The sequence below is a fragment of the Thalassophryne amazonica genome, chromosome 6, assembly GCF_902500255.1.
Source record: "Thalassophryne amazonica chromosome 6, fThaAma1.1, whole genome shotgun sequence".
NCBI lineage: Eukaryota > Metazoa > Chordata > Actinopteri > Batrachoidiformes > Batrachoididae > Thalassophryne > Thalassophryne amazonica.
The window spans coordinates 63,469,935-63,485,703 of NC_047108.1; the positions used below are offsets into that span (position 1 = coordinate 63,469,935).

General features: G+C 45.2%; 1 protein-coding gene across 2 annotated transcripts in view; it reads left to right on the plus strand.

Moving 5' to 3' along the window:
• Positions 1-15,769, plus strand: part of LOC117512298 (differentially expressed in FDCP 6 homolog) — a 46,193-nt gene continuing 30,424 nt past the window's right edge. The window contains exons 1-3 of one of the 2 annotated variants that reach the window (XM_034172313.1): positions 1-215; positions 3,756-3,896; positions 3,996-4,181. In XM_034172313.1, coding sequence (XP_034028204.1) covers positions 120-215; positions 3,756-3,896; positions 3,996-4,181 — 423 coding nt within the window. In that variant the 5' untranslated portion in view covers positions 1-119. The remainder of the gene's footprint in view (positions 216-3,755; positions 3,897-3,995; positions 4,182-15,769) is intronic. The other variant, XM_034172314.1, reaches the window with a different exon arrangement.

Sequence of the window (15,769 nt, forward strand, 5' to 3'; positions counted from 1 at the left end):
TGAAAGCCAAAGGGCCCCAGCAGCCCAGTGTGGGGTGTCTGTCACCTCAGGGCCCTGTGTCAGCAGCACAGGGAAGAAGAGACTGAGAGGAGGAAAGCAGAACGTACAGTGCTGCAGCCATGGACCTGCGGGCAGAGCTGCTCAAATCCATCTGGTACGGCTTCACGGCACTGGATCTGGAGAAGAGCGGCAAAGTGTCCAAGTCCCAGTTAAAGGTGAGTGAACAACTTTCTGCCAGGGTGGTGACACTTCAGGAGCTTTTCCTCTTTCCTTCTGCTAACCTAATCTCATCACGCAGGCTTTCTCTGAGGAAGTTAGGGGTCAAAATATTTAAAGCCATCAGCAAAAATGAAATGCCAGATTGAGTCTTTCAGGAAATAAAGGCAGCTCGTGTACGTCAGCATCATATTCTGAACCACATGCTCCCAAACAAGGAACTAAAGTATTCTCTGTTTGTTGAGTACAATACTTTCAGTGCTGAAGAAACAGAGGGTACAATATGAACGCCTGTGCGTGTAGCAAGAGCACGAGAGGAACAGTTTGCTGTCAGTCTGTAAATGAATGGGAGCTCTCATCTCCAGACTGAACCTCCCTGTACCAGCTTGTGGTGCAAAGGGTCCACTGGCACAGGACCTGACCAGAGCCCAGCCTGCTCAATGCTCACACTGCAAGGCAGTGCACGTCAGAAGCACACTGTGACACTACAAGTCGAATCCTGCTGCTGATGGTTGGATCTGGGCTTCAATGGTGCTACTGTGTTTTGTTGATGTCATTGTTATGTCACTTGGTGTGGATCAGACTTCCACCTCCTCGTTCCAGCAGTGTCCCGCCAATCATGGCTTCGCAGCGGACCAGCCTCATGACTTGGCTTATCTCCCACTCATGCAAGTAGCTCTGAGCCAGGCTGTTTGCATGCAAAGGCCTCAGAACCAACAGATGTTTCATAGCAGAGAAGACTAGAGACAGGATGTGGTTATGGCTCAACACACACAGAGACTAGTTGCCTGATTTTAAAAAAAAAGGGTGCACAAACTCAAAATGGTGCACAAACTGTAAGAAACAAATGCAAAACATAACATGTTGATACTGTGATCACATAATTTGGGGAGTTTATTTCACACAATCTGCTGATTGAAAACAGAACTTTTTTTTTTTTTTTTTTTGCAGGCCGACTGTATCTGTAAATGTATCTTGCAGACTCCAGCCACCTGTTATCTGTGATTCTTAACACTAGTCTATGTGCAAACAAAATTATTTTTTGAAACATATAATTCATCAGACATGCATCACTATAGTTCCTTAAACATGCAGAATCTCAATTTGTAGGCCGTCGTAAAAGCAAACACCAACACGTGGGTTTATTCAAGCGTAGAACCTTGCCTGTTCTTCATGCATTCTTCACCTGCTGATTTGTCTCCATCTCTTTCTGCTGCAGTGTGTTGTTGTGTCTTGGTGCACAGCCTTGGCCTTAAGGTGCAAGCCTATTTTTGCCCAGGCCTTGGTCCTGGCCTTGACCTTGAGCTTAGCCTTGGCCTTGAAGGTTCAAAGCCTTGGGTATTTCAAGACAATTCAAAAGTTTTATGAATGTCGATGGTATGGCAGCCATTATTTATGGAATATAACACACACAACCTTATGGAACTCACCTCTCTGGAGTGTAGTGACTTGTGAAAGAAGGAAAAAGGTTAAGAAAGAAATCTGTGATGCATACATAAATACATAGATTAATATTAGAAACCTTCAGTCATATTTAGACACAACTGGCAAGATTACAAATTGATTTCAGCACATTTATAATATGACAGGTTAATTACCAGATATTTTTTGTCAAATTTCTAGGTACCAAAAGAACCTTCTATATAAAGAAGTTATTTCCAGTACTACTTTAACTAGAAATAGCTGTTGTTCTTGAACTTACTTTCATAATATACCACGTTTGGTACACTCAACAAAAATATAAACGCAACACTTTTGGTTTTGCTCCCATTTTGTATGAGATAAACTCAAAGATCTAAAACTTTTTCCACATACACAATATCACCATTTCCCTCAAATATTGTTCACAAACCAGTCTAAATCTGTGATAGTGAGCACTTCTCCTTTGCTGAGAATAATCCATCCCACCTCACAAGGTGTGCCATATCAGATGCGATTAGACACCATGATTAGTGCACAGGTGTGCCTTAGACTGCCCACAATAAAAGGCCACTCTGAAAGGTGCAGTTTTATCACACAGCACAATGCCACAGATGTCGCAAGATTTGAAGGGGCGTGCAATTGGCATGCTGACAGCAGGAATGTCAACCAGAGCTGTTGCTCGTGTATTGAATGTTACTTTCTCTACCATAAGCCGTCTCCAAGGCGTTTCAGAGAATTTTGGCAGTACATCCAACCCAGCCTCACAACCGCAGACCAGTGTAACCACACCAGCCCAGGACCTCCACATCCAGCATTGTTCACCTCCAAGATCATCTGAGACCAGCCACTCGGACAGCTGCTGAAACAATCGGTTTGCATAACCAAAGAAATTTCTGCACAGACTGTCAGAAACCGTCTCAGGGAAGCTCGTCTGCATGCTCGTCATCCTATCGGGGTCTCGACCTGACCTCAGTTCGTCGTTGTAACTGACTGAGTGGGCAAATGCTCACATTCGCTGGCGTTTGGCACATTGGAGAGGTGTTCTCTTCTCGGATGAATCCCGGTTCACAATGTCCAGGGCCAGATGGAAGACAGCCGTGTTGGCATCGTGTGGGTAAGTGGTTTTCTGATGTCAATGTTGTGGATCGAGTGGCCCATGGTGGCGGTGGGGGTATGGTAGGGCCGGCCGTCTGTTATGGCCGAAGAACACAGGTGCATTTTATTGATGGCATTTTGAATGCACAGAGATACCGTGACGAGATCCTGAGGTCCATTGTTGTGCCATATATCCAAGAACATCACCTCATGTTGCAGCAGGATAATGCACGGCCCCATGTTGCAAGGATCTGTACACAATTCTTGGAAGCTGAAAATGTCCCAGTTCTTGCATGGCCGGCATACTCACCTGACATGTCACCCATTGAGCATGTTTGGGATGCTCTGGACAGGCGTATACGACAGCGTGTACCAGTTCCTGCCAATATCCAACAACTTCGCACAGCCATGAAGAGGGAGTGGACCAACATTCCACAGGCCACAATTGACAACCTGATCAACTCTATGCGAAGGAGATGTGTTGCACTGCATGAGGCAAATGGTGGTCACACCAGATACTGACTAATATCCCCCCCCCCCCCCCCCCCCCCAATAAAACAAAACTGCACCTTTCAGAGTGGCCTTTTATTGTGGGCAGTCTAAGGCACACCTGTGCACTAATCATGTGTCTAATCAGCATCTTGATATGGCACACCTGTGAGGTGGGATGGATTATCTCAGCAAAGGAGAAGTGCTCACTATCACAGATTTAGACTGGTTTGTGAACAATATTTGAGGGAAATGGTGATATTGTGTATGTGGAAAAAGTTTTAGATCTTTGAGTTCATCTCATACAAAATGGGAGCAAAACCAAAAGTGTTGCGTTTATATTTTTGTTGAGTGTCTCTTTTTTGTGTGTGAGAAACTTCCATTTTTGTAACATCCCTTTAATATGCCTTAAAATTGCCCTTGAGGGGCCAAAGCCTTGGATTACCTGTTAGCCTTGAGAATTTGGGCCAATGCTAGCTGCAGTGGATATGCCTTTTTAAAATGTTTCTGTCCTGCATATTATGTTTTTACAGGTGCTGTCCCACAATCTGTGCACAGTCTTATGTATCCCACATGATCCAGTTGCTTTGGAGGAACACTTCAGGGATGATGATGATGGTCCAGTCTCCAGTCAGGGGTATATGCCGTACCTCAACAAGTACATCCTGGATAAGGTGATGAACTCAAATGCTTGATGCTCTTTTTAGTGCTCTAAATTGTACAAGATATTTTCTGTTTCATCTCTAACTCAGTGTTATGCTTTTTGTTCTAAGGTGGTCGAAGGATCTTTTAATAAGGAAAATGTTGATGAGCTTTGCTGGACTCTTACAGCGAAGAAAAATTACCAGACAGACAAGAACAGCAACAGTGTTCTACCAGAGAAGGATGCTTTTCGGCTTTGGTGCCTTTTTAATTTCCTATCTGAGGACAAGTACCCTTTGGTTATGGTCCCTGATGAGGTAAGTTCCACTAGAATATTTTCATATTGATTAAAGATAATACATACTACAATTTCAATTCAACTTATTTGTATGGCAGAAAGTCTCACTGGCTTTACATTGACAACAAAACACAATACACTCTGTCCCTGGAATTTTTCACACAATGTGGACAGTCCCATAAAACAGACAAGCCTTGGTGCACTTATAGAGAAGTCAGGCCTGGAGGCCCATCAGGTCGATTCTTATTCCTGGAAACAAGAAATGAAGGGAACGAGAGTCCTCAACTCAACCTGGGTGGAGAGGCCAGTCTGTCATAGCAGTGATAGAGAAACACAGAAATGCAAAATAAAATGCAAAATTAGAAGAGCCATATCAAAGAAGACCAACCCCAGATATTCCATCGGGGGTGGATCTCAACAAACAGAGGACAAATATGTCCATACTGAAGATAAAGACAATAGGTGCTTTTCTGTTTCTCAGTGACCTCACCACGGACAAACCTGCGGTCAAAAGACAGAGTGTTTCATTGTCACCATTGGTGTATCTTCAATCATTTCCTTAAAATAGCTATATACGTAGTTATCTCCAAGCACTGAGCCAAGCATTTTGAACTTGTCTTGTGACACTGACCTTTAACCATTTTTTCTCAAACTCTAATCCCTTTGTGCTTGGGTGACCCTCAGTCATTCCACCATGTTTGGTCCAAATTGGATTAAAGTTGTTCACACTTAGACAAACATATAAGACTGAAAACAATGCTTCCACATGCACTACCATAAGATATGAAAGTCTTGTGGCAAGAACTGAAACCATTTTGACATCAGTAGAAGATTCCTCTGCTTTTGTAATAAAGTGTAAGGTTTAGTACATTGAGACTGAAATCCTATCCCACTGGAGGTGATGAATATTAGGTGTGTGAAAAGCTAATAATGCACCATAGCTAATTATAAGACAAAAGAATGTATGGGTTTTTAAAGTCTAGATTACAGGACTCAGCAGAGTCAGACTGATTGCAGCAGGTAAGTTTCTCCAGAGAAAAGGAGCTTGATAACAACATTTATTGTAGTATATTAGTATTATCTTATATTATATTGTAGTATACTTGCTGATAACTGCTGGTAATCTCATCCACATAAAATCCTTAGAAGATTGCCTTGCATCAGTGAGAAGCTGGATGTCTAGTAACTTCCTACTTTTAAACTCTGATAAGACTGAAATGATGGCTCTTGGCCCAGTGAGACATTGGCATCAATTTGACCACCTAACGCTTAGCCTAGGCTTGTGTATCATACGGACAAAGTGAGGAACCTTGGGGTAATTTTTGATCCTTCGTTGTCCTTTGACCTCCACATTAGAGATATTACGAGGACTGCTTTCTTCCACCTGTGAAATATAGCGAAGATTCATCCCATCCTGTCTATGGCTGATGCTCAGACCTTGATTCATGCAATGTTCTATTCTCTGGTTTACTGCAGTCCAGCATTAGGGTTCTCCAATTGGTTCAAAATTCAAAATGACTTTTGACAGGAAGCAGAAAATTCGACCACATTACACCCATTTTGGCGTCTCTTCACTGGCTTCCTATCCCAGTGAGACAAGATTTTAAGGTTCTGTTACTAACCTATAAAATTATTCACGGACTGGCACCTCCTTACTTAGCTGACTTAATTAAACCCTACTTGCTGGCCTGGACTCTGCATTCTCAGGGTGCAGGACTACTTTGTGTCCCTTAGGTGAATAAAAACTAGATCAGATTCTATAAGTCCAGACTTAAGATGCACTTATTTCACCTTTTGTATGGCTAGCATACTGGCATAGTATGTTACTATGCTTTTTACTCTTTTAAATTCATTTCTTAGGAAACGGAGCATGCCACGGCCTCAACTTTATCTAAACTCTGGGTCTTTTAGTGAAGCTTAGAGCTAGTAGCCGGCGATCACCTTAGTATTTCTTCTGTTTTTCGTGTTGCTTAATGTTGACAAATTATACTGTATTTATTGTTTTTCTGATGCCTGATTCTATTTTTTTTTCTCTCTCTGAGGTGCAGCTCCATCCAGAGATGGGAGTGGGTGTCTTCTTCTGCAAGCCTCCCATCCTATGCACCGGCATGGACTCCCAGAATTTCCTATATATTTGTTTTGTAAATTGTGTTGGAAGCATGGCCCAAGCAGAGGGTCACCCCTTTGAGTCTGTTCTGCTTGATGTTTCTTCCCCAGATCAGCAGAGGGAGTTTTTCCTTACCACTGTTGCCTGTGTGCATAAGGTTAGACATTACTTGTGTGAAGCACCGTGAGGCAATTTGTTGTGATTTGGCGCTACATAAATTAAATAAATTGAAATAGTGGTTAGACGTATAAGTGAAATAGTAGGAGTATAAGTGTGCAGTGACACTGATGTTATCTGGGCAGAGAATTTACATCTCTGAATTTAGAAGCAGGAAGTCATGTGATGTCCAGTTTTTCCACAAACATACACAGTTTCTTTGAGGAAAAAAATAACATTTTCATTACTAGAATATAGTCATGAGTAACTTTAGGATTTTTATGGCTATAGTGGCTTGGGGGTGGGGGGTGGGGTGGGCTGTAAAGAATCATCAGCTCAGGATTGATGAATATAAGTGTGGGTCCCCATTCAGCTCCTGTATGCTGCTGCGTGTTTGATTTGTCTGAGTTACTGTCAGCGCCTCAGAGACACACTGCACTTCATCTCCAGGAGTGGAGCATAATACTTGCGATACAGTATGTTAATATATGACAAAGTTGGAAACAATAATCTCTGTTGTACAGCTGTGGAAACACGAGCTCCTGATTGTCTGTGGCTGTGTGTGATGGCATGTGATTCTTGTTTGGTCACTTCAGTACGATTGGCTATTTTAATTTACTCCACTGTGTTGCTGATCACAGCAGCAGTCACTTAAAAAATGTGTGGCTTCTTTAACCACCAGTAACACGTTGGCTGAAACCCTGTTTCTTGCCACTGTGAAACACTGTGCTCTTTTCATGCAGCCGTGTGGGCTTGTTTCTCACTTGCAGCACACATTCTGGTTTCCTGTTGTGACTTTTTCACAGTTGCTGCCAAAAGAAAGCCTCAACTCTCAAGGGCAGCAGAATTTCTATTGTGCCGTCTTAAAGAAACAAGTATCTACTTGTAGTTTTTGTATTCACCTTATGTGTACCAACTGCTGTACACATATAAATCTGTGCTGTAATGAGAAGTGCAGTGCTATAATATGGTACACTCTTACATTTCTTTGTTTCTGACAACCTCCAGGCACATTTTGTATTTGACACCATGTCTCTGCTCGTATTTTATCTAAGATTGGAGAATTACTCAAAAATTATGAACTCATTTTTACATAATGTGGCTGAAATATCAGTGCATATAAGAGGAAGAACCCAATACATTTGCTGTTAATCCAGATCTTGAAATATTTGAACATTTTTTATTTGCCATTCACAGTTTCCATCTGATCAGGATAGAAATCCAAATCTTGGTGTTTGTCTACTTTTTTAGACAAATGTCATGTACATATGTTTCTCTCTCTCTCTCTCTCTCTCTCTCTCTCTCTCTCTCTCTCTCTCTCTCTCTCTCTCTCTCTCTCTCTCTCTCTCTCTATATATATATATATATCTATATATATATATCTATATCTATAGATATATATATATAGCTGAAACTTCCTCTTCACCAACAAAGCTATCACCTCCCACCTATGCTGGATTCCAGAGAACTGTTGGGATGCGATTAAAGCTGCCTCAAGTAGAGAGAGCTGATATTATTACTATTACTTGCGGGAGGTGATGGTCTAGTGGTTAAGGTGTTGGACTTGAGTCCAGAAGTTCATGGGTTCAAATCCCTGCCTGACTGGAAAATCACTAAGGGCCCTTGGGCAAGGCCTTTAATCCCCTATTGCTCCTGGTGTGTAGTGAGCGCCTTGTGTGGCAGCACCCTGACATCAGGGTGAATGTAAGGCATAATTGTAAAGCGCTTTGAGCGTCTGATGCAGATGGAAAAGCGCTATATAAATGCAGCCAATTTGTTACTACTACCATAACTACTATTATGCTACTGCTACTGAAAATGAAGAGGTAAAAAGTTCGAAGGAAAAAGAAGAGAATAGAAAAGTATGAACAGAATCTTTTAGCACACTTGCTGATGATGACGCAGCACAAAAGTGTCTCTCCCCTCAGTGACTACTGCTACTACTACTACTACTACTATGAGTAAAGTGCTCAATAGCCTATATCACTCCTTGCATAGTATATGTTTGTTGAGTTTGGCTTAGTTCTGCAACACAAAAGTGTCTCTCCCCCTAACTACTGTTATATAACGGCTGAGTTGATCCTCGTCATTTGATTGGTAGCTTGTATGTCACATGACATGGATTATTCATACCATTTGCCATTGTGTTTCATTGACCATGCAGTAGTTCTTTTTTAGCATGCAAATTTGGTGGTATATAAAATGTGCTATTGCACGCCCTGACCACCACGCATGCTCACACTACTGGGGGTGATATTTAGCTAAACATAGCGGAGTTTGTTTTGCTGGCGGATGACTATTTGAAGGAACTAATTGACATTGCTAATGTTGTGTGGGCCGCTGAAGAGGAGGTACTGCAGAGGACAGAGGAGACTGGCCCACGGGGAGTGCTTTTTCTGCGGCTCAAGTGAGCATCAGCAGAGAGACTGCCCCAAGCGGTTAAACATGAACGACGGCCTTAGAAACTGGGTTAAGGGTGGGCCAAGACATTCACGTGGGACATACACGAATCTCCACACGTCTCCCAGTTACGATCCTGAGCGTTGATTTAACCCTTCAAGCCCCAGCACTGGTGGACACGGGGTGTCAGAAGGGAATCTGCTGGACAAGCAGATGGGCAAGGGGGGTAGGGCTCCTCTGGTGGCGCTTCCTTCGCCTCTGAAGGTACGGGCACTAGATGGCACCCTTCTCCCATTAATCACACACAAGACACAACCAGTAGTTCTGGTGGTGTCTGGGAATCATCGGGAGGAGATTGAGTTTTTTGTACTCCTTCTACTCCCACGTGATATTGGGCTTCCCGTGGATGTAAAACACAATCCCCGGATTGATTGGCCGTCTGGGGTTGTAGCTCAGTGGAGCGAAACCTGCCACCGGGAGTGTTTAGGATCCTCGGTTCCCCCGGTTTAATAGCTAAAGAGGAGGTTAAAGTCCCCCCCAATCTGACGGCGGTGCCGGTTGAGTACCCACGATCTTGCTGACGTCTTCAGCAAAGATCTGGCACTCACCCTTCCCCCGCCACCATCACGTACGATTGTGCCCATTGATTTGATCCCGGGCGTTGAGTTTCCCGTCCAGCAGGCTGTACAACCTCTCATGTCCTGAGTGCGAATCAATGGAGACCTACATCCGGGACTCTTTAGCTGCCGGGTTGATCCGGAACTCCCACCTCCCCGATGGGTGCAGGTTTCTTTTTGTGGCAAGAAAGCGGCGGACTCCGTCCATGCATTGACTACAGAGGGCTGAACAAGATCACGGTTCGCAATCGATACCCACTGCCCCTGTTGGATTCAGTGTTCACGCCCTTGCATGGAGCCCAGATCTTCACAAAACTGGATCTTAGGAATGCGTATCACCTGGTTTGGATCCGGAAAGGAGAGAGGGGGAAGACGGCATTTAACACCCCGTTAGGTCACTTTGAGTAACCTGGTCATGCCGTTCGGTCTCACTAACGCCCTCGCGACGTTCCAAGCTTTGGTTAATGACGTCTTATGGGACTTCCTGCATCGATTCGTCTTCGTATATCTAGACGATATTACTCATTCTCTCCGGATCCTGAGACTCATGTCCAGCATGTACGTCAGGTCCTGCAGCGGTTGTTGGAGAACCGGCTGTTTGTGAAGGACGAGAAGTGCGAGTTCTACCGCACTTCTTTGTCCTTCCTGGGGTTTATCATATCCTCCAACTCCGTCGCCCCTGATCCGGCCAAGGTTGTGGCGGTGAGAGATTGGCCCCAACCTACAAGCCGTAGGAAGCTGCAACAGTTCCTCGGTTTTGCAAATTTCTACAGGAGGTTCATTAAGGGCTACAGTCAGGTAGTTAGCCCCCTGACAGCCCTGACCTCCCCAAAAGTCCCCTTCACCTGGTCGGATCGGTGCGAAGCCACGTTTAGGGAGTTGAAACATCGGTTTTCGACTGCACCAGTTCTGGTGCAGCCCGATCCTAGCCGCCAGTTTATAGTTGAAGTGGATGCCTCTGACTCAGGGATAGGAGCCGTGTTATCCCAGAGCGGGGAGTCCGACAAGGTTCTTCACCCTTGTGCCTACTTTTCTCGCAGGTTGACCCCGGCAGAGCGGAACTATGACGTGGGCAATCGGGAACTTCTTGCGGTGAAGGAGGCTCTTGAGGAGTGGAGACACCTGTTGGAGGGGGCTTCAGAGCCATTCACGGTTGGCTCCCGTGAGCCAGCCGTTGGGGTTGGGGGCTACCGTGAGCCTCTCGTCCGGGTATCACCCACAGACGAACGGACAGGCAGAGCGGGCCAACCAGGAACTGGAGCAGGCCCTCCGCTGTGTAACATCCACGCACCCGGCGGCCTGGAGTGACCATCTGGCCTGGATCGAGTACGCACATAACAGCCAGGTGTCCTCTGCCACCGGCCTCTCCCTGTTTGAGGTGTGTCTGGGGTACCAGCCCCCATTGTTTCCTGTGGTGGAGGGAGAGGTCAGTGTGCCCTCGGTCCAGGCCCACCTGCTAAGATGCCATCGGGTGTGGCGCACCGCCCGTTCTGCCTTGTTGAAGGCCCGGACGAGGGCTAAGGCCCATGCAGACCGCCGGCGGTCCCCGGCCCCTGCATACCAGCCCGGGCAGGAGGTGTGGTTGTCAATGAAGGACATCCCCCTCCAGGTGGACTCGCCAAAATTGAAGGACAGATACATTGGACCTTTCATTATCCTCAAAGTCCACAATCCGGCCGCAGTGAAGCGCCAACTCCCAGCTTCACTGCGGATCCACCCTGTTTTTCATGTCTCCAGGGTCAAGCCACACCACGCCTCACCCCTCTGTGCTCCCGGACCAGCGCCGCCTCCTGCCCGGATCATTGACGGAGAGCCGGCTTGGACTGTGCGTCAGCTCCTGGACGTCCGTCGTATGGGCCGGGGGTTCCAGTATCTGGTGGACTGGGAGGGGTTTGGACCTGAAGAATGCTCCTGGGTGAAGAGGAGCTTCATCCTGGACCCGGCCCTCCTGGCCGACTTCTACACCCGTCACCCCGACAAGCCTGGTCGGGCACCAGGAGGCGCCCATTGAGGGGGGGGGGGGGGGGGGTGGGTCCCTGTTGTGTGGGCGCTCTGAAGAGGATGGTACTGCTGGCCCACCACCACCAGAGGGCGCCCTGCCTGAAGTGTGGGCTTCAGGCACGAGAGGGCGCTGCCACCTCACGGGAACATCCGGGAGTGACAGCTATCACTCATCAACTCATTACAGCTGTCACTCATCTCCACTTCATCTACCACTCCATAAAAGCCGGACGACATCTCCACCCCGCTGCCGTGATATTGCCTACCATTAGAGGTAATACTCTCAGCCAGAGATTGTGCCGTATTGCACGTGATTGTTTGCTTAATCTTTTCAGAAGGACCTGTTTGCTTGTGTCAGCGGGAGGCTGATTCAGTCGTCAATGGCAGGGTGCGGGATCACACCCTTCACGACTCGTATGACAAGCAACTGGTCGAGTGTAGCAGATTGACTGTGTTCAGTATTGCGGAGGTGGAGGTGCAAATTCCCACCTGCTTGACTGACTGTGTTACTGGGTGTGCACACACCCACACCTAACTGTTTCTGCTTCCTGCCAGCAGTACCAGATCCGACAGCCGGAGACGGTGGCCACCTGGAGACTCGGGACTTGGCGGCTCCAGTATCCTCCGGGTTCGGTGGCAGTGGAAATTGTGCGGGATCTGGTTCTTCTCTGAACAGACGTCTTCTCTCCTCGAGCCTGCCCACACGTCACCTCTGTAGATTGACTGCATAAAAATTCTGTAACCGTCTGTATTTCGTTGTGCACATTCACAACAGTAAAGTGTTCTATTTTCGGCTCATTCATTGTCCATTCATTTACGCCCCCTGTTGTGGGTCCGTGTCACTACACTTTCACAACAGCTAATTCCTCTAACACACACAAAAAACAAGTCCACCACGCCGTAAGCCGTCTGGAGGCACGAAGAGCTGTTAGGATGAAGTTAGGATGAAAAGCTGGACAAATTTCTGACGTGATTTTTCGCTGGAGTGAGGAACGCAGACGACAGTCTGTACTCACACACTGTCATTGGACGGCAACAATTTTGGACTCCTATTTAAAGTTTTTGTTGTACTGTTAAGCACCAGTGATGAACACCAAAATGTAAGCCCCTTTATGTTGTTTATAAATTAATAAAATATCAAATGACAAGGATCTATTTTCACTGTTATATAAAACAAATAATTAATGTTTTTTCATTCTTTCAATGGAACGTAGCCGAGTTGAATGGTATGTTCCAGCTTTCACCTCATGAAATATTTGTACCATTGAACTCATAAACATTCATTATTTGTATACTATTTCTACCATCAGGGAGATGATGGTCTAGTGGTTAAGCAGTGGCTTTCAGACCAGAGGCTCCTCGGTTCAAACCCCAGTTTGGCCAGCCAATTACTACAGACCCTTGGGCACGGTCTTTAATTACCAAGTTTCTCTCTGTGTGTAGGGAGCGCCTTGCAGGGCGGCACCCTGAGATCAGTGTTTGAGTGTGTCTGTGTGAATGGGTGAATCCGAGGCATCATTGTAAAGCACATTGAGCTTCTGATATAGATGGAAAAGCCGTATGTAAATGCAGTCCATGCTACGACTGCTACTACTACAATTACTAAAGTGCTCATAGTCTGTGTCACTCTCTGTATGTCAAAGTATGTGTGCCACGTTTGGCTCAATTCCGAGGTGCCATTTGGACACGAGAGGGACACACACACACACACACACAATTGTCTCTTAGTATATAGAAAATCGTAACAGGCAGCATGGTGGTTTAGTGGGTAGCACTGTTGCCACACAGCAAAAGGTCATGGGATTTATTCCCACCTGTTCCTTTCTGTGCAGTGCAGAGGTTGCGTGGGTTCCTTCCAGGTCCTCCCGCTTCCACAGACATGCGGATTAGGTGTATTGGAAACTTTAAACTGCATATCAGAGTGTGTGACTGTGTTTGTGTACATGTGGCTCTACAGTCGACTGCCCTCCTGTCCAGGGTGCACCTCGCCTGATGACCGCTAGGATCAGCTGCAGTTCCTCCATGACCTTAGTTGGAATAATCGAGTATAATAATAATTTATGTACTTTACTGAAGCAAAATAAAGTAAACAGCTTAAACTTGGTAGTGATGAACAAAATTAACATTTTCACATATATTGAACTCATTCATAGCCTTCATCATGTTATTGAAAACTAATAGTATTTAAAATGTTAAATGTGAGCAGATTTGCCCATGCCTCTGGGAAGAATGTATTTAGCTTGTTTATTTGACCTCAAAGTGAATTACGTATAACAAAAGAATAATACTGTAGGTCGTGTGGCGAACTGGAGGAATTCACATGGATTTGATTCTGTAAAAATATTATGAAATAATATATAATATAATGTGATAAATATAATGTTAACACTGAATTCAAAATATTATTAAAATATCTTTCTTGGGTAAGATTTGTTTGATTTAAAGGAAGTTTACTGGGTACAATATGACCAAAGCTTGAACAACACTGTACAGACATGGATGGATTATACATAGTTAATGTGTCTTGGCTCTTATTATGAAAGTTAATTCATTCAAAACTGATATAACATGAAACTATATGGACATTGTTAGAGAATTTGGTCAGGTCTGAGAGCACACGCTCTCAGAAAAACACTGCATTTTCAAAATGTCATAGCTGATGTTGTCTCATATTGCAAGTGATACTCCTCATCTCACAGTCAAGTCAAAGTCAAAGTCAGCTTTATTGTCAATTCTTCACATGTACTAGACATACAAGGAATCATAATTTCGTTTCTCACCTTCCTTCGGTGATGACAGGACAAGACATTTCGACAATAAGGACAAGTATTTAGTATTTGCAGTGTGGTGTCTGAGGTAATAGAAAAGTGGAAAGTGCAGTAGTGCAAACCATTCAGTATTTGTAGCAGCAGCAGATTTTTGTTAAGACATTGTGCAAGTGGTGTGGTGGTGATAAAGTGAATCGGTGCAGGACATTGTCATGGGCAACAGATATATATATATAGATATATATATATATATATATATATATATATATATATATATATATATATATATATATATATATATATATATATATATTAGCTTCTTGAAAGCTTGGGTGGAGCTGGGGTGAGAGAGTTCAATAATCTCACAGCCTGGTGGATGAAGCTCTCTGTGAGTCTGGTGGTGCGGGACCGGAGGCTCCTGTGCCTAGAGTGCTAAACAGGTTGTGTGTGGGATGGCTTGCATCACCCACAATTGTGGTTGCTTTGCGAGTGAGGTGGGTGGTGTATACGAGGTCTGTCAATATATTAACGGTCCTTTTTATTTTTTTCAAAAACTATATGGATTTCATTCACATGTTTTACGTCAGACATGCTTGAACCCTCGTGCGCATGCATGAGTTTTTCCACGCCTGTCGGTGACGTCATTCGCCTGTGAGCACGCCTTGGGAAGGAGTGGTCCCACCCCCTCGTCGGATTTTCATTGTCTGGAAATGGCGGAATGAAAAGGACTTTTTTTTCCATCAGGAGGCTTCGCGCATAAAGACCGATTCGCTTTGGAAGCGAGACAAAGGAACCCCTCCATTTCGGCGTGTCAGAGGACAAGTTTGGACATGCCTATCTCGGCTTTCAATGCTTACCAGTCCAGTAAGTATCAGTGAAATTGTTGAGAGCTGGTCTGGTGGCTTGTGCTGTGTCGTCGCAGCTCAGAGCGCGGCGCGCCGAGCATCCTTAAAGGGGTCCTTAAAGCTGTAGTAACAGACCTTATTCTCTGTGAAGCCTGTAAAATTTTCACCGAAAGCCAGATAAATTTTTCGAATGGTTTCCAGGTGCCAGTCTCTAACAGCTTCTGAAAAAATCCTGATGGAAAAAAAGTCCTTTTCATTCCGCCATTTCCAGACAATGAAAATCCGACGAGGGGGCGGGACCACTCCTTCCCAAGGCGTGCTCACAGGCGAATGACGTCACCAACAGGCGTGGAAAAACTCACGCATGCGCACGAGGGTTCAAGCATGTCTGACGTAAAAACATATGAATGAAATCCACATAGTTTTTGAAAAAAAAAAAGGACCATTACTTTATTGACAGACCTCGTATGTCTTGCAGAGAGGGGAGTGAGGCACCAATGATCCTTCCAGCTGCATTCACTATGCGCTGCAGGGCTTTCCTGTTGTAGTCAGTGCAGCTTCCGCCCCACAGTGATGCAGCTGGAAAGGATGCTCTCAATGGTGCCACGGTAGAAAGTGCTCATGATGGTTGGTGGAGCACTTGCCCGCTTGAGTTTGCGCAGGAAGTAGAGATGCCACTGCGCCTTCTTTGCCAGTGATGCAGTGTTGGTGGT